At 33.8% G+C, this 22,192-nt stretch overlaps 1 protein-coding gene across 1 annotated transcript; it reads right to left on the bottom strand.

Moving 5' to 3' along the window:
* Positions 1-1,315: 1,315 nt before the first annotated feature.
* LOC134243229 (uncharacterized) lies at positions 1,316-18,274 on the bottom strand. The gene is made up of 10 exons (XM_062725459.1): positions 18,155-18,274; positions 17,819-17,947; positions 17,377-17,686; positions 15,072-15,219; positions 14,514-14,738; positions 5,284-5,321; positions 4,109-4,155; positions 2,701-2,868; positions 2,442-2,594; positions 1,316-1,590 (listed from the first exon to the last, which is right to left on the bottom strand). Exons 1-10 carry the CDS (start codon positions 18,270-18,272, stop codon positions 1,316-1,318), a joined length of 1,611 nt encoding a protein of 536 aa, XP_062581443.1. The 5' UTR covers positions 18,273-18,274.
* Positions 18,275-22,192: the final 3,918 nt, after the last annotated feature.

The raw sequence follows: 22,192 nt of genomic DNA, 5'->3' as shown, positions 1-22,192 counted from the left end.
ATCATCAATTTATTTTATAATATTTCGTCAAATTTAAGACTACACACGACTACGAAGGGTGGATTCCTCTTCTTTACACCCCTCATTGAGTTTGAACACATTAATAATCAGATGATTCTATAGAACCAAACGCATCAGGGAAGCTTTTGAAGCATTTTTTGTTGGTTTTCATTATGACATACCGTTTTTTTCAATGCATCCCTATTGAGACAAAATTCAGAAAAAGGGCTTCCTTGCCTGGGACCCAACGATTACAAAAAAAAAAACAGAACAAAGCAAAAAATTACAGTCTTCATTCATGTAGCATCATTTTTGAAAGGGGCACATAGAAAAATAATTGACACTTTTATCTTAAAAACCCGGGGGTTGGAATAGGGGTAGGTGGAATGGTTCTTATTTTTTCACAAGACAATTTTTCGATCCATAATTATCATGATGAGATTTGGAACTAAATTTACAGTTAAACATTATGTTTGGGAAAAGCGGGAAAGGAGAGACCCTCCTATACTACGTGGCTGGTCTTTAGGCTACTTTATAATACTGAAAAAGCTTTCATGTTCTATATTCTTTCGGCACTTCTCCGTATGCGGATCTAGAGGGGGTGGTTACAGTTGGGTTGGAAGTCCGGACCCCTGCCCTCCAGAATGTACAGAGTTATTAAATTTATAAACTGAAGCAAATAAAAAAATACTTTGGACCCCCCCCCCCCCCCCCAAACACACACACGAACGACAACCACCAACCGAAGTAGTTTTGTTTTACTTATCGAAGAATTTCTGGTTTGATTATTTTGAACCCGTTGGCTTTCCATAGTTAAAATGAATAAGTTTCACTGCGTAGTTTTTAATCTTTTATTCAAAGTTGCATACAAATGGAATTTTAAGTGAAAAATATTTGCATAGAATAATAAGGATGGTTTCAGAAGGGTAGAATTTTGAATATCATAGAAGATTTATAATTTTGTATATTCTAGAAACTTATTATTTGCATCATTTACAATGAAATTAGGTCAGAAAAAAAAAAAATATATATATACAATCCAATCATTCATTTTTCATTTGTATCATCTGTCCTTAAGTAAGGTTTTTACACGAAGTGCAATAGTTTTTTAACTGTAAAAATGTGAAAGAAAAGCAAAAGAAAAGTTAGGAAATGTAAAGATAGTTTATTTTATAATTGACAGGAATACATCTTTAATGCCTGTGAAACAAAGAAAATGATCATATGTATAACATTGAAGCTATCAACCATATCAGTTAAATAGATGTAGACGAAACCTTTAAGAAATTAAAAGCTGATATCAAGTCATATTAATCTATAAATGATCACAGGAAGACACGGGACGCCCTTCATAATTCACCATGTCCTCTGAGGTATCAAAGCTTCTGTTCGTGACATGATGCACTGATGCAGGGTAGTTACTTTTATCAAACATTTGCATTCTTTTGGAGATCTGTTTCATACATAAAACAGCAGCTACTATTATTGAAATAATCACAAGTAAAAATCCAACGGAGATTATTGATCCTAACGTTAGCATGTTGATGGAGAAATCAGCTCTTTTAACATCATGGTTTTCATTTAACGTAGCTGTTATGAAGATAAAAGATCAAAATCAGTATCTAAAATATATACTTTGTTCTCCTTTTTACTGCACCCTCGGCAATAAAAAAAATTAAAGGGTTGGCATTGTAGGAGATTGTGACGGTGTTACATATTGTCGTTGGTAACATAATGCATCTACTCTCACTGTACATATTGTCAACTATCCTTACTTATGCAGGAATATAACTTGATCACCTGCATATCTCCAAGTTGATTCGCTAGAACATGCTCTACGTATGAACAATTCAAGAGAAAGACGTTATTGAGAAATAAAGTGATGAAACACGAATAACAGCACCTTTTAAGGTCAGTCGACACGTTCCTCAAATGTATCTTTTCTATCTTTTGGTATTTTATGAAAAATATGCATATTTGTTATTCTTCTCTGTTTTCTACTTCGTCTTCAATATGTTTTAAAATATACGTACATCGAAAATTGTGATATAGGCCATTCAGATGATTACCCAAATGAGAAATATTAATTTGAAATATCACCCTGTGGTGTCTTGTCTAAAGGCCTGATAAGGTATTTTTTGTGAGGAAAATTGTTTAAGTACCTAGACTTCAATGACAAATACTTGGGAAAAATCATATATTTTTGAGGAACATGTCGTCTGACATTAAAGTCATAATTTCGTAAGTTCCATCATCTTGTCAGGAAATACAATCTATCATAAAGTCAAACACCGAAATATCTTGATAAGATCGCGGGGAGAGAGAGATACTGGGGGCAATTATTATTTGAAAGCAGAAAAAACAGGCTATTACTTTTATTTAGCCGTTATTGTTTCCTTTATATTATATTTGTGTTTGCTGCCATTCTTGTTAATACATACTTTGTACTGTTGGCTTTACATCGTCCACATTACATCCGTATGTAACATTGCAAAAGCTTTTTTCACAGTTACATTCACTTTGACAGTTCTCACCATAGTTAGGGTATCTGCATGGCCAGGAACAGTTTATGCCAAAATACCCAGGACTGCATGCTTTAAATTGATAAGGATAAGAATTAAAATAAATAACAATACTAGTATTGAATTTTGAAATTATTAAAATGTAATTTGAGAAAAAAGGGAAATAATGGACCCTTACATGATAACTCCTTTCCTATAGGGTAGATTGTGGTTGTGTTAAAGCTACATCCATTGAGATTATCGCATACACTTTCTGGACAGTTGCAAAAACTTTGACATTTTAAACCATAGTTTGGATAACTGCATTGCTGTGAACAGTTTATTCCGGAAAATCTGGGGTTACAATCTACAATAAAATAATGTCAAGGTATCTCGTATCATGATTAACGTGAAAAGAAGAAAACACTTGATGTAGCCTTCAACTCGACAGCTAGATATCGACGTATTGTCAATTAACAATGGTAAATTCCGTTCCTACGTTCATACGATATATCCTGGTGAGCTTGATATCAAAGATACCACAGAGTCTGACACATTTGTTTCATACTTGGATATTTTACTTGAAAATGGTAATGGTAGTGGTAATCTAACAACCAAGCTATATGATAAACGTGATGACTTTAACTTTTCTATCGTCAACTTCCCTTACTTATGCAGCAATATACCTTCATTACCTGCATACGGAGTGTATATATCTCAGTTGATTCGATACGCAAGAGTATGCTCTTCGTATAAAATAATTTCTAAAACGAAATAAATTATTTACAAGCAAGTTGATGAAACAAGAATATCAACAGTATTGTTTAAAGTCCTCATTTCGGACGTTCTATGGTCGATACAACGAAATTGTCAGCAAATTCAATTTATCATTTTGAGTCAAATGCGGGCTGAGGTTTTTCATACTAATTGTTAGTCCATTATTTATACACTAAATTGACGGATTTTTCCGTTATTTCCCGATCATGACAAGGAGCACACAGCGGATATTTCAGGGGTTTACTCTTTTCCTATTTTGTATTGTTTTATGTACTTTGAAATTGAATACTGTTCGTTATCTCTATATCCTTCTTCACTGATTTAGAAATTAATGTGCATACGGAAGTAAAAAAAAATGAAGTAATTTTTTGTTTTTCTTTTTAAAATTAAAGATAACTAATCATCCTCAGAAATGCAAAATAATCTCCGCGTGGAGCAGTGGTTGGAATGTCTGCTCAAGGGTAGCGGAGAAAGTGTCAAATCCTAATGTCACGGGTTCGGATGCACTGTGGGACGTGGAAATCGTTTCTTTGAGTGAAACCCTATAAACCGAAGACCCATGTCACACGTTGGTACCGGCACGAAAAAGATTTCTTGCTGCTCAAATGCCCTGATAGCCGAGTATACATGTACCTATAGGTCAAAATAATTTGCAGCTTTCCATCGGCAAGTGGTGACTTCTCAATATGAGTGACGTAAAACAACAAACATATCAAAAATCAAGCTCATTTAGGGAATGAATTGTAATAAATTGCGCAGAAAAGTCAAGCGTTGTCATGCTGAAATCAACAATGATATTTTTGTTTTAAATAAACAGCAAAAAATGTTACCTTTACAAGTGCCTTTTGTGTCATCCCACAGGGAACAATTCAGTAATCTGCAGAAGAATAAAAAAATGATGTAAGATTTTGTTGATCAGCTCAATTCTCTTCCTGTGTATGCTGTTTTTCTTTAATCTTGTCAAACATGAAAAAAAAATGGAAAAACTTGAAATCTAAATTATGAAAATATTACCACTAATGTAGTTATACTACCACTATTTTAGTTATACTTACGTTGAAATATCACTTTTAATCACGCTTAAAAACACTACAGAACACAAAAAACTTATATCATTCATCATTTTTATTTCACTTGTATACATCAGTATTAAAAATGGTTCCCCTTACAATTTGCAATGATTTCTTTTTATGGGTTGTGAAAAATCCGTATTCCCATAATATCTAATTAGGAATAGGGAAATTAATTAAACAGGCTCTCTGGATAAAATATTGTGACAATAAAACGCTACATCTTCAATGAAATTGCACTAAAATATTAATTAATTAATAAGTTAATCTTAATCGAGCATCTGTCGCAAACAAACATGTAGCAGAATACAGATTAAAAACAAATCATAAAGGATACTTGAATAAGATTCAAGCTAAGTTTCCCTACACAGCTGAAATATTTAAAGATAATAAAAATCAATATGCATAGAAGCAATAGGGTCTCAATTTCAAAATAATAGAAAAAGTATTTCAGGAAGATTTTTTTTAGCTTAAATGTGCTAAAAAACATACTACTTAATAACTTTAACTTTGAAGATTTTTTTTGATAATTAAGGGTCATATTAAAAGAAAATGAAATGATTTTTAAAATTAATTGAAGAACTTACAGTTAACTAATTCAAATCAAAGAAGGTGAAGATAATGAATAGTGATCGGTCTCGTAAAACATTCACATTTGAAACAATATTTATCTTGGAACTATGGTGGAATATTTCTGCCTGCTACATGCAAGATTAATCATCTTCACATGCAAAATAATAATGAAAACATGCAACTTATTTATATCTATCAACATGCAAAATAATTGTGTTGATATGAAAAATAATTATTTCGACGAACGTAAGTTACCAATTTCTGAAGAGAATTTAAATTTGATGCTGGTAAACCTGCTTGCAAACGCCATTATATAACATCATATAATCAAAACGTAACGATTTTATGATTTATTTCCCTACCTGCTAGATAAAGTATTCACCATACATGAACAATATATCTACATGCAACAAAATTATGTCAACTGGCGACTTCTTTATGCCAGCATGTAACATCAGTAAGTAAACAGGCGACTTATTTATGTCAACTGGCAAGATAATTATGTTAACATGCAAATCAATTGACAACTTGCAACTTGATAAGTTGTATGTTGATATAATCAAGTTTCATGTTAACAGAATTATCTTAAATATTGTCATAGTTATGTTTCATTTTATTAACATAAACTAGAGGTACTGTGAGCAACGAGTTCACTAAATGATACCCCCAACTCCCATATGAATATAATGACATTGTCCATGTTATGCTATGAGAAACCCAAAATATATGTCGAATCATAACGAATAAACAAATTGCAGGTGCTCTATGGCAATAGGTGGGTTTGATTGATAAGTTTTGTACATTTCTATTAGAAACAATTTTTAAAGAAATATCGTATATTGTAGAATTTTGGCAACAGAAAAAAAATTATATATAGTTCATCAAAATAAAGTATTTGTTCCAAAATCAATGCCATTGCTATTGGTACACTATTAAAGCCCCTCACGATTTAATAAACTTAATTTAACCTATGTTACTGTCACGAAGAAGTACATCATTAATTATCAAAATGATTATGATCTGGAAGTATTTTAAGTTTAAAGTATTCATATAAAACGTTCGCTCTAAAGTACATCTGGGCTTTCTATGGAGGCTTGGGGGTGTTAACGAATAAATCGTCAGTTGTTACTATTTTTTTTTCTGTCAACCTTCATTTGACAAAATAATTCTGTTAAAACACATTCGGACTGCACGCACAAGTACTCTGAAGTTGAAATAAAAAGATGTCCGAGTTTCTGATTGACAATTTCCATGTGGTTTTTGGTGACCAGATCTTCCAACAATCTATTGGAATTTCCATGGGTACCAACTGCGCTCCGTTATTAGCAGACCTATTTTTGTACTCACATGAAGCAGGATTTGTGCAAAATCACATGCGTGAAAAGAAACTTGCTATGACCTTCAACTCGATATTTTCATTCATCGACGACGTAGTGTCAATTAACAATTAATAATTTCCATTCCAATGTCTATTCGACATACCCTGTTGCGCTTGAGATAAAAGATCAGTAGAATCTGACACACCTGTTTCATACATAGGTGTTTTACTTGGAAAACATATAATATTTATTATATATAATAATATATTTTATATGCCTCAAAATATCAAACAATACTTACTCCTCAACATTTGATGGCTACTTGTCTGCTGACATGTTTGGAGTTGACGTTAAAGGTAATCTAACAACCAAGCTCTTTGATAAACGTGAAGACTTTAAGTTTTCTATCGTCAACTTCCCTTACTTATGCAACAATATACCTTCATTACCTGCATACGGTGTTTATATATCTCATTTGATTCGATACGCAAGAACATGCTCTATGCGTGTACAGTTTATAAAACGAGGTAAATTATTGACAGACAAGTTGCCGAAACAAGAATACGTGTATCAGCAGTCTCGTTTTTAGTCTTCATTTCTTAAATTCTTTCGTCGATACAATGACCTTTTCAGTACATACAATTTATCACTGAGTCAAATACTGACAGACGTTTTTTTTTTTCATACTAATTGTTAGTCCATTATTTATATACTGAATTGAGAACGAATTTTCCCGTTATTTCCAGATCATGACAATGAGCAGACGGTGGGTTTGACAGGTCAGCAGGGTATGCTCACTCCTCCATGATCCCACCTGATCCCACTCCTAATGTTTATGAGGTCCGTGTTTGCTCTGCTCCTGTTTTGCCTTGTTTTATGGACTTTGGTTTGGAATACTGTTCGTTTAGAATCTTTCAAGTATCCAAAATCTCTGAAACAGAAACCAAATCAGTGTACTTGATACAAGGCATGGTATCTTTCTTACCCGACGTATTGTTTTGGTAATTAATTTGACCTAGAGGTACTAGCTTGTACTTATAGGATGATGTTTGCATGAAACATATAAAAATATAGGTCGACAGATTTTTCCCGTTATTTCCCGATTAATAAAATGAACACACGGCGGATGTGGCCTGTCGGAAGGGAATGTGCACTCCTCCGTGACACCTGATCTAACCTCTTATGATTAAGAGATTCGTGTTTGCTCTGCACCACTTTTTAATGTTTATTGTTTAATGGACTTTCGATCTTGAATTCCGTTCATTATCCCCATATATTTCATACATGTAAACTGTCTCAGTAAAATTAGATTTTAAGATCAATGTAAGTATAAGGTCCATTATTTATAACATAAATCCAAAATAAAAGACACGAAGAACGTGATAGGGTATGCACGTGTGTTTGAGAGTGTGAGGGTAAGTGTGTGTTGAGCTTATGTTTTATAGCTTGAAGAGCAATGTTCGATTGCTTCCTCTCAGACTTGGCTTCAACAGCTGTTCAACATTCATTTATACTTTGCTGGAGGTTAGATCTAGCAAATAACATCTCACTTATTGCTTTTTAAATCTAAATCCCTGTTTCAACGCAAAAAAATCATTGTATCTGTCATATAAAAAAGTCATTGAATGTCTACTATTCAATTGCGGGGAAAATGAATATCACTTAATTTTCTTCAAAGAATGTTACAGCTTTTCCGAATTAAACAACATTTTTGAATTATAAGCAAATTTCCGTTATTTTTAAATACTTAAATCTAACATATATTTCGATTTTTAAATAAAGAATTTGGTTATTAATTAGAAGGTACAGGTGACTCTCGATGGCTCGAACTCCGATCTCTCGAAGTGAACCCCCGGTCCCGTTTTTTCCTCTTTATAACTAAGCAAATTTACTCCTGATCTCTCGAACTTCTATCTCTCGAAGTTCTCAATCTCTCGAACCAAAAGCTGGGTCCGGTTACACATATTTCATTGAATTTTACTCTCTATCTCTCGAAGTTTTGATAGCGCATGTGTACACGCCGATCAAGCATGAAATTGAGCCTGGTCTTACCTGGAAAAAGCAGTAAACGCCTGGGGCTGGCATGGAGGTGTTCACTGGGTGTTTACATGGATGACACTACACCTGTGGGTCGTCCATGTATTGATACATGTATAATTAATTTGTTATTATTGGTAAATTATAAACGAATTCAGAACTTATTTTGACGAGATGATAATTTTTAGAAAATAAATTTATAGACGTTCGTTTCAATAAGTTCCCATAGACTACGTATATGTTGGTAAACTTTTCCCGAGTACCATGAGATTTGGTGCCGAGCGAAGCGAGGGACCAAATCGAATTGCGAGGGAAAAGTTTAACAACATACTTAGTACATGCATCACACGAGAAATTAAGCCCTTTGTGTTTCTGTCTATTTAATTACAAATCTTTGTGGGTTTCTTATTATTCAATCAAGATAAGGGTAGTTTAACTCTGACTTTTGCCATTTTGTAAAGGCCCAGATGTGATAATTATACCCTCGGGGTAATATCTACCTGTCAGGTGACGGTCTACAGTGAGTAGTTTTCAAACATAATGCAGGTTCATTTCTATAGATTGAAACATCTCTGTATGAAGATAGTCATATCATTTTGATGGATTTAAATCAGGAGCATTTCATTTTTGTGGATATTAATAAACATTTGTTTTTGATGGTAAAATTGATAAATTTCCCCTGAAAGCAAGAATTCCATAGAAAACGAAAAGCAGGAAAAGAAAAGTTTACGTTTGGATACACATGTGCACTACTTGAGCAATATAGGACGGTTCCAACATATTTGAACTTCTTAAAAAAGATCATATTTACACTTTTTGCTGTTTCCAAATCAGTCCATGTCTGTTTAATTGGATTCAAAGAATAAATTAAATAGTAAGTAAAATTTTATTGTTTTCACTTCTCAATGGGGTAATTCTGATTCTGATCCAATGTAAATGGTAAATCCTAAATATTCAATCACTTCTAGACATTTCTTAACTATCTCTTTTACTTTTGATTTTAATTAATTTTTTCATGTTTTAATTTTGGCTAAAGTTGAATAATTCAGGAAGAAAGACAAAGGGGAAGAAAAAGAGATCTTCCTTCCCGTACAAAGTAATTTATGTAACTATGTAGATTTTTTGACTATGTAGTACATCAGGTCCATTATTCATTGTCCTGTGTCCCTGATTGTAACCTATCATTGGTAATGATTTGCTCAATAATTATGCACACAATGGCACAGTCATCCAACCATGAAGCATGGGCTTGGGGTATCTGTATTTGTATCTGTACGTTGTAGTAACCTATAAAGGCTTTTTCACAACGGGAAGAGAGAACGCCGGATTTTATTGGCTCGATGTTCTTGTAGGGCGGTCTTAAATCCCTCTATTGTTTTCGCATGTACGACGGAGTTGGGTAGATGGTTCCACTCAATGCACGAGTCAACAAAGAATGAATGTTGATATTGTAATGTTCTACTGGCCGCAATTGCTAATCCTTTGTTGTTATTACACACATGTTTTTGTATAATATTTGTTGTACGATGGTCCTTGAAATATTTTGGCTTGATTTGACGTTTTGATGAGGTGGTAATGCCAGTACCAACCCCTCAACCACTTTGTACATTAGAATTAATCGCAAACTTGTTCTTCTCTCCTCGAGAGGGTGTACCAAGTGATTTGGTAGCAGCAAAAATCCTTTGTTTGAGGTATCAAACATGTACTAAGAACTTTTATTAGAGTACATAATCCGAGTATGGCAAATATTGCACAAGATATTCCTTTCTCAAGGACTGAATACCGATTAAGAAAAATCTGGTGAACACTGGTGAATGACCCGATCAAGCCGCGGAATAGCCAAACCGACAATTGCTTGTTTCTTGTTTCATGTTATCATAAAATACGAGGGTTGTCCCAAAAAGTCGTAGACAATGTTTATAATTTTTTTAGCATGCAACCAGTACTTACCAAATTTTGCATCGACATAATATAGTCAATGTTCTTTAAAACTGTGAATTTTAAAATACATATCTTTTATATTAATAATATTAGGACGATTTATATGAAGGCCGATAAGGCCTGTCGGCGCATGGACAAAATTCGGGATAATTTACGCATATAACTATTACATTTGCTTTTATTTCTTTAGAACTATTTAATACATTGAACTCAATTTTAAATCACTGAAACCAGAATGAAAATCTTAATATTATGTCAAAATTTCATATAAATAGCATTAGAAACAGACGATTGGTGTCATGATTTTCATAGTATCTTTGAAATTGAGTATGATGAAAATGACGTCGTCAAACGCGTAGTCGGCGCAAGGAGATGTAATAAATTGTGTTGGATATGGTTAATATAGATCAGAGACGGGAAAAAAGAGTACAAAAGTGACATTACACACCACATTTTAATAAAGAAGTTATTTTCAAATTGCACGATATTCAATGTGAGTTTTTCTTCTGTACCGAAAATAGGTAATTACGGCATGTAAGAAGTAGAGTACTGTTTGATAAACGCAGACATTTGGGAACAATCCGGACCGCGAACGACGTCAAACAATTTGTATTCTCTGCTGCCTACAATGTAAGACGAGCTTTCGACTAAATTTCGACTGAAATTTGAATCTGCTTAAAAAAAAACAAGTAAAAAACAAACGGACAGTAGTGAATTTAAATATGTCCCTTAATCAAGAGTGGTCTATAACTTAAAAAAAATATTGAATGTAAATACCCGCGAGTGTAGCAAACAAAGAGATCATGACGTTATAAGAGACGTAATTTACGCTTGCTTTCGTGCGCCGGTGTACTCTTATATTCTTTCTTTATTTTTTCACAATTTTCTAATAAGATTTGATTTCATCATGAAACTTGAAGTGCGTGATCATAAAATGTTTTTCTTTGCTATGACAAGGATAGAAATTTAATAAAGCATAGAGAAACAAAACTGTTTTTCCATGTCTACGACTTTTTGGGACAACCCTCGTAAAAACAAATAAATATTGAAACTTAAGGAATTCGTTTTCTTTATTCGAAACACGATCATTGTTGTTGATTTTTAGTATATTACCTGTAAAATACGATTGAAATTTCTTTACATATACTTCCGGTGTAATGGTCAAGGGGCGTTTGAATAAACGCAGAGAAGACCTTAAATAATGAATAATGGAATGACCTGACTACCCTTGGAATAGAATAGTCCTTGGATATATAAAGCGAAGCTTTGGAAACAGTCAGGCATTCAGAAGTTGGCTGAAGAAGCCAACAGATGAATCAGAAGCTGAGAGAAAAGAATAAAGTAGTAAGACATTCAGAAAGTTACGGCTGAGATTGGAAGAATAAAAGAGGAAGCCATTAGAAGAAGAAAAAGGGTAAGAGTAGAATAAGCACCAGTGGCAGGTGATCTAGGGAATTGATGGTAAGTTCTGGGTGCAGTAAATCTGCAGATGATTGAGGCACTCAGTTCTTTCCTATCAAAAGGAACCTAGTGTAGAAACACGGTGCAAAAGCCATACCCAGTCCACGTCTCTTGATAACAAAATTTTAAATAAATTGTGATTTTCCCTCAGATAGAGCGGCCCTACAATTATTAGTCCAATCATTAACTCAGATAGAGTAAGAGAAAAAGCATTATACTGTACATATATCCCTTGTAGAACCCAATCATACACGTTACATTTTGGTGGCAGCCGGTCAAGGGATAAAGGACACGGCTTTTTCTGATTTATTTTTTATTGTTGTCTACTTTACATCGTTAACAATTGTGATAATATTGACACCAGGTACACTGAAGAAGTGATACCGGGTGCTTTAGTATTAGTATACTGACATTTGTTGCTCTGAACTGGGTACAGTGTTAAGCAGTGTTGTGAACGAAGTATTGAAACCGGGTGCAAGGAACTCGGTTCAGTGTTACCAAGAACTGTAAAGCAGAGTAGTGATACCAGGTGTTGAGTACCAAGTGCAGTGGTACCAGGTGCAGTACTAGTATCACCGGGTTCTCTCTTTACCAGGTATATTATTCTTGAGTGTATAGTACTGTTGTAAGATTTATTGAAACTGAGCACTGTGTGTCAAGTGTTACAGCCTTAGGTCTCGTGAAAATTGAATGAACATGGATAATTTAGAAGCAGAGCTGTACGCTGATCTGAGTGCAATTGATGCTAAGAGAGAAAAACTGAGAGAAACATTAGATATGATGAAGTCCACGCCCCAGACTACAAGATCAAACGTAGTTCCAGACTCCGGGGTAGATGTTAGAGACAAACTATTAGAAAATAGTTTGTATGAATTGACATCAAAATCAGCCAGTAACCGTGGCGCAGAGGGTACAACTCATATGAGAGACACTTTTAGTCATATAGATTACCCACAATCAAGTTACGCGTTGTATGAAGATGAGTATAGGGACATGAGAGGAGCCAGTAAATATGACTCGCTGAGGAAAAGTTCACTTAGACAACCTGTGTTTGCCGAGGCACGATCCACACCTGGGTTCTCTTGGCGTACTCCAAGTGCTTCAACAGCAACAACTAGTGTGACCTGGACATCAGGGATGGGAGCTGGACATGGTTCCCATATTGGATTCCAACAAAATCCAAATATGAGTACGCAGGCCACACAAAGTTATGATGCAGGAGGTTCATATGGTAAAACCATAATGAAACCAGCGACATACGACGGAACCGGGTCTTGGATAGACTATAAGGCCCACTTTGAGGCATGAAGCGATATAAACATGTGGAATGCGCGCCAGAAAAGTTTATATCTTGCAGCGTCATTGAAAGGACAAGCACAGACTGTCCTTGGTAACATGAAGGGAGGTACGGCTTGTACATATATGGATTTATGTAATGCACTGGAAGACCGCTTTGCACCAGCCAATCAAACAGATTTATATCGGGCAATGCTGAGAGATAAACGACAAAAGGTGTCCGAGACATTACCGGAGCTTGGTGAGAGTATTAGACGCTTGGCTCAACTAGCTTACCCGACAGCACCTAGGGAAGTAACTGAGATGATTGCCAAGGATCAGTTTGTTGATGCGTTGACAGATTTTGATATGCGCTTACGCATTCAACAATCAATCTCTGAATGATGCTATACGTTTGGCGGTTGAAATTGAGGCTTTCTGTAGAGCCGAACGCCAACGTCGGCATGATGTCGGATTTGCACGAGTAGCTACTGGAGATCAGGAAAGTATAACAGAGTCTCAAAATGACTCAAGTGTGAGAGATGAAATGAAGCAGCTACGTAATGAACTGCAGGAATCGTTAAGAAGTTTAGAAAGGAAATGGCAGACATGGCTATTACAAAAGAGACCCCCAAAGCACCAGGTTCTAAATATTTATTTAAACCAGATGCTTTTCCATATAAATGTCACAATTGCGGAAAGCATGGTCACATGATGAAAGACTGCTTGCTAAAGCTTAAGAAAACTAATGAAAAGTTGCAGAAACCCGAGTCTTACGGTGAATCAAAGACTGGAACAGGGACTCAAACCGGGAAGAAAACCAACCAAGTAGTATCTAGTAAAAGTGCGGTCAAGGAAGGACAATCAAGAAAAGAAGCTGGCTTGTTCATCAAAGCTTTGGTGAATCATGTTCCCTGCAATCTGTTGGTTGATACCGGGGCAACCTTGACAATTTTAGCCGATACAGTATGCAATGAAATAGAAAGTGAAGGGGATTGTACACTAGAGCCCGTAAATCAAAGTATTCTAGGTGCAGATGGAACACTCCTGAAGGTTAAAGGAAGAGGGAATTTTTCACTTCGACTTGGTGATAGTGAATTTAAATGCCATGCTGTTATTGCAAATATCAAAGCTGATGGCATCCTGGGTTTAGATTTTCTCAAGTCTAACAAATGTTTATTAGACGTATCTGAAATGAAAATGCATATTTATGGAGTGGAACATGAATTGCATTTACAAGGACATATTGGATGTTTCTGTGTGAAACAAGAAACAATATCTAGGCTTAGACGAAAGGAAGTCACATGTTCAAGTAAGTTACATGCATCAAATCCCAGGATGGTAACAAAAAGACCAAAGTTGAAGAAGTTAAGTCAAGGAAAAACCAAAGCTAAAGTGACCAAACCTCATATCGGTCCCACTGACAGTTTGGCTTGTGGTTTATGTAATTGTTACAAAGGAAAGTTTAAATGTGAGCAGTGTGCTCATATCTTTGGCAAGAAGACTGTGCTTAGAAGACACTTGAACAGAACACATAATTGGGAAGAGCCAAAAGAAACCGTAGAGTCGGGACTAGTGGAAAAGTATCCAAGGAAGTCCCCTGGGAGTACAGATGAGGATAAGGTGGAGGATCCAGGAGAGCTGATATTCAAGGAGACAGATTTTTGCTGAACAATCTTTATAATGTATCCGTATCTAATTTTGTTGCATGTGTTAAAAAACCATTTTTGTAACGAAAGTTTCTTTATAGCAATCGTGTTCCCTGAATTCCAGATAGTTTCAGCCTAAAAAAAAAATTAATAATATAAATAGTAAAAAAAAAAAACAAAAAAAACAAAAAAACAAAAAAACTTTAGTTTTGAATCAAATCACATGCGGGACGCATGATATCAGAGGCGTGGGTAATGTAATGGTCAGGGGGCGTTTGAATAAACGCAGAGAAGACCTTAAATAATGAATAATGGAATGACCTGACTACCCTTGGAATAGAATAGTCCTTGGGTATATAAAGCGAAGCTTTGGAAACAGTCAGGCATTCAGAAGTTGGCTGAAGAAGCCAACAGATGAATCAGAAGCTGAGAGAAAAGAATAAAGTAGTAAGACATTCAGAAAGTTACGGCTGAGATTGGAAGAATAAAAGAGGAAGCCATTAGAAGAAGAAAAAGGGTAAGAGTAGAATAAGCACCAGTGGCAGGTGATCTAGGGAATTGATGGTAAGTTCTGGGTGCAGTAAATCTGCAGATGATTGAGGCACTCAGTTCTTTCCTATCAAAAGGAACCTAGTGTAGAAACACGGTGCAAAAGCCATACCCAGTCCACGTCTCTTGATAACAAAATTTTAAATAAATTGTGATTTTCCCTCAGATAGAGCGGCCCTACAATTATTAGTCCAATCATTAACTCAGATAGAGTAAGAGAAAAAGCATTATACTGTACATATATCCTTTGTAGAACCCAATCATACACGTTACACCGGTATCTGTAAAAGTAGAACATCGATGATCGGAAAGGAAAATTCCGGATTTCATTAACAAACTATCTCTCAAACCCCTCGATCTCTCGAACTTTTCTTGCGGTCCCTTGAACTTCGAGAGATCCAGAGTAACCTGTATAAATAATTTTCATTACTTTTTCTATTATCGAATTTGAAAGAAATACTTAAGGCTCATTGATACTCTGATAAGAGAGATAACTCTAAATGACATAATTGTCTATTATACCTTTATAGATATGTCAAGTTGAAGTTTCTTTTTGTCAAATTTAGCCCCGCAAGCTATGCTAAAATTGTTTGTATTTTACTTATTTAATACATTTCTTTTGGAAAATCATTAAGGTTCAAGCTACATTTTATATGAGTGAGCAGAGGGTTTATTAACCTTAAAGATTTGATATTTGCACAGACCTTACCCTGTATCATACTATCGCCTAAGACTTGCAATCTGAAGATTAATATATTGTTGTTGCTGGAAATTCTAAAAAAAACGCCTATTGGCCATGTTGTTAACAGGAGTTTCCTGGATGTTGCTAATCTGCATCAATATTATGTAAAAGACTTTAGTCCTTGGTTAAAGTTTTATAAAAAATATTGGCTTCACATAACGATTATGAAGAAGTCATTGATGATTTTTGTTTAATTTTCACTATTTACAGATGAATATGACTACCAGTTATCACCGATTTGTTGTGTCTATTATACGTTCCTTTGTAAAACTAAGAAGGACCAAACCTTGCCACAATGGTGTGCCGGAGGTCAATTAAACTAATTGTTTTCTACAGTCTTCCTGTGAATGCCTCCATATACATAGGACTAACCATTACTTAGCATCCACTTCTGAGAGCAAATATGATTTAATTAAGGTATAATTATTTAAAAATACATTTGTTATCAACCAGAATGCTGTAGGAATCTTAACTGATATCCTCGTAGAAAATTATCATATGTATATTTTTTATTATTATTATAAATATTACACTTTAAAGATTTATTTTTTATTTATAATCTATTCTTATCTCATCTAACACAATATTTCTAGATTAATTGATTGATAGTATATTGTTTAAAGTCCCTTTTGGGAATTTGTCACTCATATGTAGAGGCCACCACTTTCCGAGGAGGACTGCACATTATGTCAGCAGCACTTAGGGTCATTAAGCAGTGAGGAATTATTTTCGTACCAGCAACTACTGCGACACGGGACCTCGGTTTATACGGCCCGACCCAAAGGACTGGTCTCCACGTCCCACAGTGGAATTCGAATTCGAACCCGCGACTCTAGAGCAGACGCTCTAACCACTTAGAATATAAATACTGATATATTTTTTACAACAATATACATTTCCGAACCCTTTTTATGAAAATAACAACAACAATAACAGCAAAAGAAGTACAATTAAACATCATGGTACAAACAATAAGCTTTCAAGCACAGCAATGTACAAGCTTTACCCTGCAGAGTTACCGTTCTACTTATAGCCCTTTTAACGTCTAAAAAGAAGTAAGGAAGCGGAGAGATGGGATTTTTTTTATCAAATGTTGTTTCAAATGGTTCACAATAAGATTATAACATTAACATTTCTATATATGTGGCAATGCTGCAAGTTATTTGTCTATAAAACTAACCCATGTTGATATTTATCGGGAACGCAATTTAAATTTTCCAAGTTCGTAATATACTACCGATTAATAATCCCTTATGAGAAATTTGTTTCTAATCCCTATAAATAAACTTTCATTCAATATGTTAAGCAAGAATATAAAAGTTTCGCATTCCTAATTTATGATCCAAAAGGAAAAGGTGCGTTTTGCAAAGAATCTTGGCATTTAGACGTTGACGGAGGTGTAGTAGCAAAGCGTAATCAGTCCTCTGGTACGTTCTTCTGACTATAAAGAAACAATAAATCACCACAAACAATGATGTTTACTGAACACCAGTATATTCATATCTATTAAGTGTGTTTGCCAACATATACACTCCGTTGTCGGCTTGAGTACAGGTTTCATCAGGTCTAGAATACTCTGCTGTACGATGTAAGTGAGGGTTATACGTGTTCCCCGTATGTTCGGCTATTACGGTGCCGACGTAGTGGGCGTTTTGCCGGATGTGTCTGGTGAAGAATCTTCGGTTAGCAATGGAGATAATGATGAAAGCGACGATAATGAGAATAATTCCAGTAACTGTTACAGCAATGATGGTGTTGACTCTGTCTTTGGATTGTTTGATATCTCGCAAATCTATTAAGAACGTTTTGAATAATTAATTACGTTAGACAATACAGATTCTTATTCAGCTTGTAATGCATTTTATATTCAAAATGAGATTATCAGAGTAAGAGATTTTAGAGATATGTGTTTTGACACACTTACCTTTGATACATCCAAAAATGTGATTGCAATATTCTTCTTTACACGTGCATTGATCCTGGCATTCATTACCGTAGTTAGGGTATCGACACAGTTTAGAGCAGTTTGATTCAAAATATCCTGGCGGACATTCTAAAAGTTAGATAAACCAAATGCTTCTCTGCTATTTGTATTATCGTTTGATATGTAATTAATTGTATTGTTACAACATCTTTGAATATAAAAAAAGTCAGTTTTGCACTATTACAATAAATTATTCGATATATTTTTAATCAGTGAACTTCGCAAGTATTTGCCTTGCACATTTAGTTTTCCTTTATTATCAAAATTCAACCATACCTGTGCAGTTTCCTGTTTCCTTGTTATAAAATCTATCATCAGGACATATCATCTGCGAGTTTCTGGTCAAAATATCCGCAAAGTAATTAGATATCAATAGAAATATGAAGACCTTCATTACTTATGGAGCAAATGGGTTACCTACGCAATAGAGGAATAACCTTAGAGTAAAAAAAAAAAGAAACGACAGTAATAAAAATCCAATTTTTCGTACCAGCACCAAAGCTTTGAAACTCATAATTTAAAATCCATTTGCTTCATTTTATTAGCACTATATTTAAAACCACTTGAAATTCAAGTTATATACATGTAGAAGTAGACTAGATTGTTCTTAATATGTTGGCATTCAGGCAGCTATTGATTGCACTTACTTAGAACGTGTTATATGGATACATGCTATTTAAAACAATTACCTGATACTTGAACATTTTTTTTCCTCTAAAAGGCTAAAATTGATTACATTTGGCACTGTTTTATCAATTTTGCAATGAGAGAAGACTAGCTCTTCCTTATTTTACATGTTTTGAAGTACTACAAGGACATCATTTCTGAGTTCTTATTTTCTTCCTTTAACCATGTAGTTATAGCATTTCCTCGTTGAAAATAAGTATTTATACATATGTTCGAATACTCCCTTTTAATTACTCTTAAGGGGGCCGACTATAGTTTTATTGTCTGAAAACTATAATAAAGAAACTCTTCATTTTTATACCATATATAACTTACATTAACTTCAGTGTACATGCAAAGTTTGGGGGAAATCTACCGTCCAGGTATTTTTGAGGGACCGTCTCAAAATACAGGTACATTTACTATAGGATTATGTAGGAAAATGCCAATTTGTAGCACATTAAAGCAAATTATACAAATACTACAATAGGCATTTTGTTCAAACTATAATATTTGATGAGTAATACTATATTACACATTATATGTAAGAAACACAAAATTCTACCGTCTCGTTACCAGAGGGGGCATCTCAAAATGCAAAAAATTAGCAAATTTTACTATTTTTGTAGAGTATTACAAAATATGACGTACACAATGGATTCACATGAAAACATAAATAAATATTGGAGATATTCTCAAATTTCTGTTTTTAATTTCAAGAGTGTATGTTTATTACTTTTTCTTAAATGATAATTTTATTACCCCTTTCTTTAAGAGCTACAGATTATCATAACGTCAAATACACACTGAAACGACGTCAACCTACCTATCAATTTCAAAATCGGTTAAAAAATCAGTTATATCAAATTGTAATTACATTTTCATACCTATAATTTCATATTTTTGTTTAATTTTCATAATTAAGCGAAAAAAGATTCATTAAAACAGTAAATACGTTTAATTTTACTATGATGCGCGAAATATTGCGCAATGAAAACTATAGTCGGTCCCCTTCATAATAAAAATATATTATTATAGTTAATTACAGCAACAAAATTTGTATATTAAGGATTAAAATAAGTTGATTTTTTAACAAATTAATGCAGATGATAAAATATATGATGGATTTTATCCATAAAAAAAAAAATTATAATGATTTGATTGGATTTATATAGCGCCTTTATAGCATAAATGATACTCAAAGCGCTTTACAATCATTATTACCCCCAGTAGACCATAACACTCCATACTCTTTCTCAGAAAGATTCTTTATCCCAGAAATATCTTCTTATTCTTGCTATCAAATTTCAGACCAATGCTCTATGAATTTTATTTGATAAAGTCCAGATCATTTGAAATTCACATTTCACTTAGTTGACAGTATTTTAAAAAAATATTTTTACTTTTCTAAATTTTATAAAATTAATTATCGTCAAAATGAACTTGTACGCAATCAAAACCTGGTCTTTTTTTAAGCTTAGTTGTTTGGCCTATCCTATGTGTAATTTAGCTGACTTTTTCTATAATTATCCCTTGATAGGCCTATCCGATTTTTTAAATTTATTTTTAACACTGAGCCCGCCAACAGATTTCGGTCATAATCAGTGGCATACTTTTGAGCAAAAACGCCATATTGTATACCCACTAAAGAAACCGCCATACAGTATGACATTTGGGATATTATGATACTACATGTGCCTTTTATAAAACTATGGCATAGATGCAAATGATAGTCTTTTCTATTTTTTTCCTCTCCTGTAAACTTAACTGAATAACATTATACATCTTTACAATCTTTTTTATGAACGTTTTTCACGGAACAACTATCAAATTCGAGGTGGGATGAGAATCGCTTAAACTATTTTATAAACATTGTTGAACTTGTATCAAGTAGAGGTACTTACATATTCATGGAATTACGACATATGTTGAAAGGATATCAGGAAACAAGCAATAACAATTTTACACACCTTCTCCAAAAATAAAACATAAATCAACTTATAAGTTTTCGTGATCTAAAAAATGTTGAATATATTTGATTTATCATGGTTTGAACACCTGTGTATGGATATACGAGGGTTGTCCCAAAAAGTCGTAGACAGGGAAAACACAAAAGACGAAATACCACCTTTAAGCAATCGCTTAATAGTAGCTTAATGGTTACTTAATGGTGGCTTAAAGAAGTTAATTCCTTTTAGCCACCATTAAGTCACCATTAAGCTGCAACTTACAGGTGCTTAATGTCCAAACTTCATTAAGCTACCATTAGCCACCTTTACGCTGAGCTTAATGATGACTGAATGGGCAAACCTCATTAAACTTTTACGCATTAGATTCTTTGAACTAACTTTTAAAGTAATATTAATATCATTTACGCAAAATCTTTTCCAGCTCATAATTTTGTCTTTTTTTCAACATGCATAAACTCGTTCACTGCTTAAGAACAAAATTAGTTAATAGCCACAGGGGCTTGATCCACGTGTCTAATAATTATTTTTTTTAAAAATCATTTACAGCAATAATAAAACAAGACATCCTTTATCAGTACCGTATATTATTCTTTTTTAAACAAATAATTATTACATGCGCTGTTTTTTTATTAGTGTATATGATTTTTTTTTCAAAATAAATAATTATTACACCCTGGGAGCAAGCCCCTGTGAAACATCTTAAATTTTCACTACCGAAAATCAATTTGTTCTTAAAATTATCTTTTGAACTTTATTTTAATTAATTCTTTATGAACTGATTTGACTTTTAAAACGGTCATGGTTCTTACATGAACACAATATATGAAGTTTTTTGCTTACCAACACATTTATTATTCAAAGTGTCCCACATCCTATCGTCAAATCAAGGGGTCTTTGGATGTCTAGATCTACAAATGGTATCATATAGCATTAAAAGTTGTGAAAAATTGTGCATATACATGTATCTTAAAATACATTATAAAAATAAATAATACCCGTTATCAGTTCCAATGTTTGGATAGCTCTAGGACCCCATTGGAAATAAGCATATTTTTCTATATTGCTTTCATGGGTTATCCTAGGCAAAGATTGTTTTAAAATATGTGAATTTGTATTGCAAGTGATCTGATAAGATCTGGTTCTGAGATCAGTATAAATCTGTAATAATGATAACTGTGATAATACCTGGAGTGATATTGTTTTACTTTGAAAGTTACAGGTATGTACTAGAACTTTTAAGCGATCCCAAATTGATTTAATTAATGTAATTTGTATTATAAGCATTATGATTTGTAATGAAGTTGACTTTTTGCCTGAGTTAACATAATAATAACTAGATACGATCTCGTTGCGAGCAACAAGTGGGTCTTCCGTCCGCTTTTTGATGAAATGATATGATTTTAATTGAGAATTTCAATTAAAAATAATGATAAAAATTGTTAAGAAGAACAATTTTGCTTCCATAATGTGTATAAGGATATTGAACATTAAAGACATAAATTAGAATTTTGGTCCCTCTCGACACCTGATCTGAAGGGCTGGACCCTTTTTCTTGAGTTATCTTAAACCTCCTAGGATTTTGAGCGGTTTTCGTTCACTTATTATTCAAAGATTTTTCTTCGTTTCCGAAGTATTTGCAAAAGAATTATTCAGGGGTCAATCCTATAACTCCTTAATG

Source organism: Saccostrea cucullata, unplaced genomic scaffold, assembly GCF_032062105.1.
Source record: "Saccostrea cucullata isolate Sc308-1 unplaced genomic scaffold, CSIRO_AGI_Scuc_v1 ctg251, whole genome shotgun sequence".
Taxonomy (NCBI): domain Eukaryota; kingdom Metazoa; phylum Mollusca; class Bivalvia; order Ostreida; family Ostreidae; genus Saccostrea; species Saccostrea cuccullata.
The sequence above is the reverse complement of the archived record's forward strand: the minus strand, read 5'-3'. Positions and strand labels throughout refer to the sequence as shown.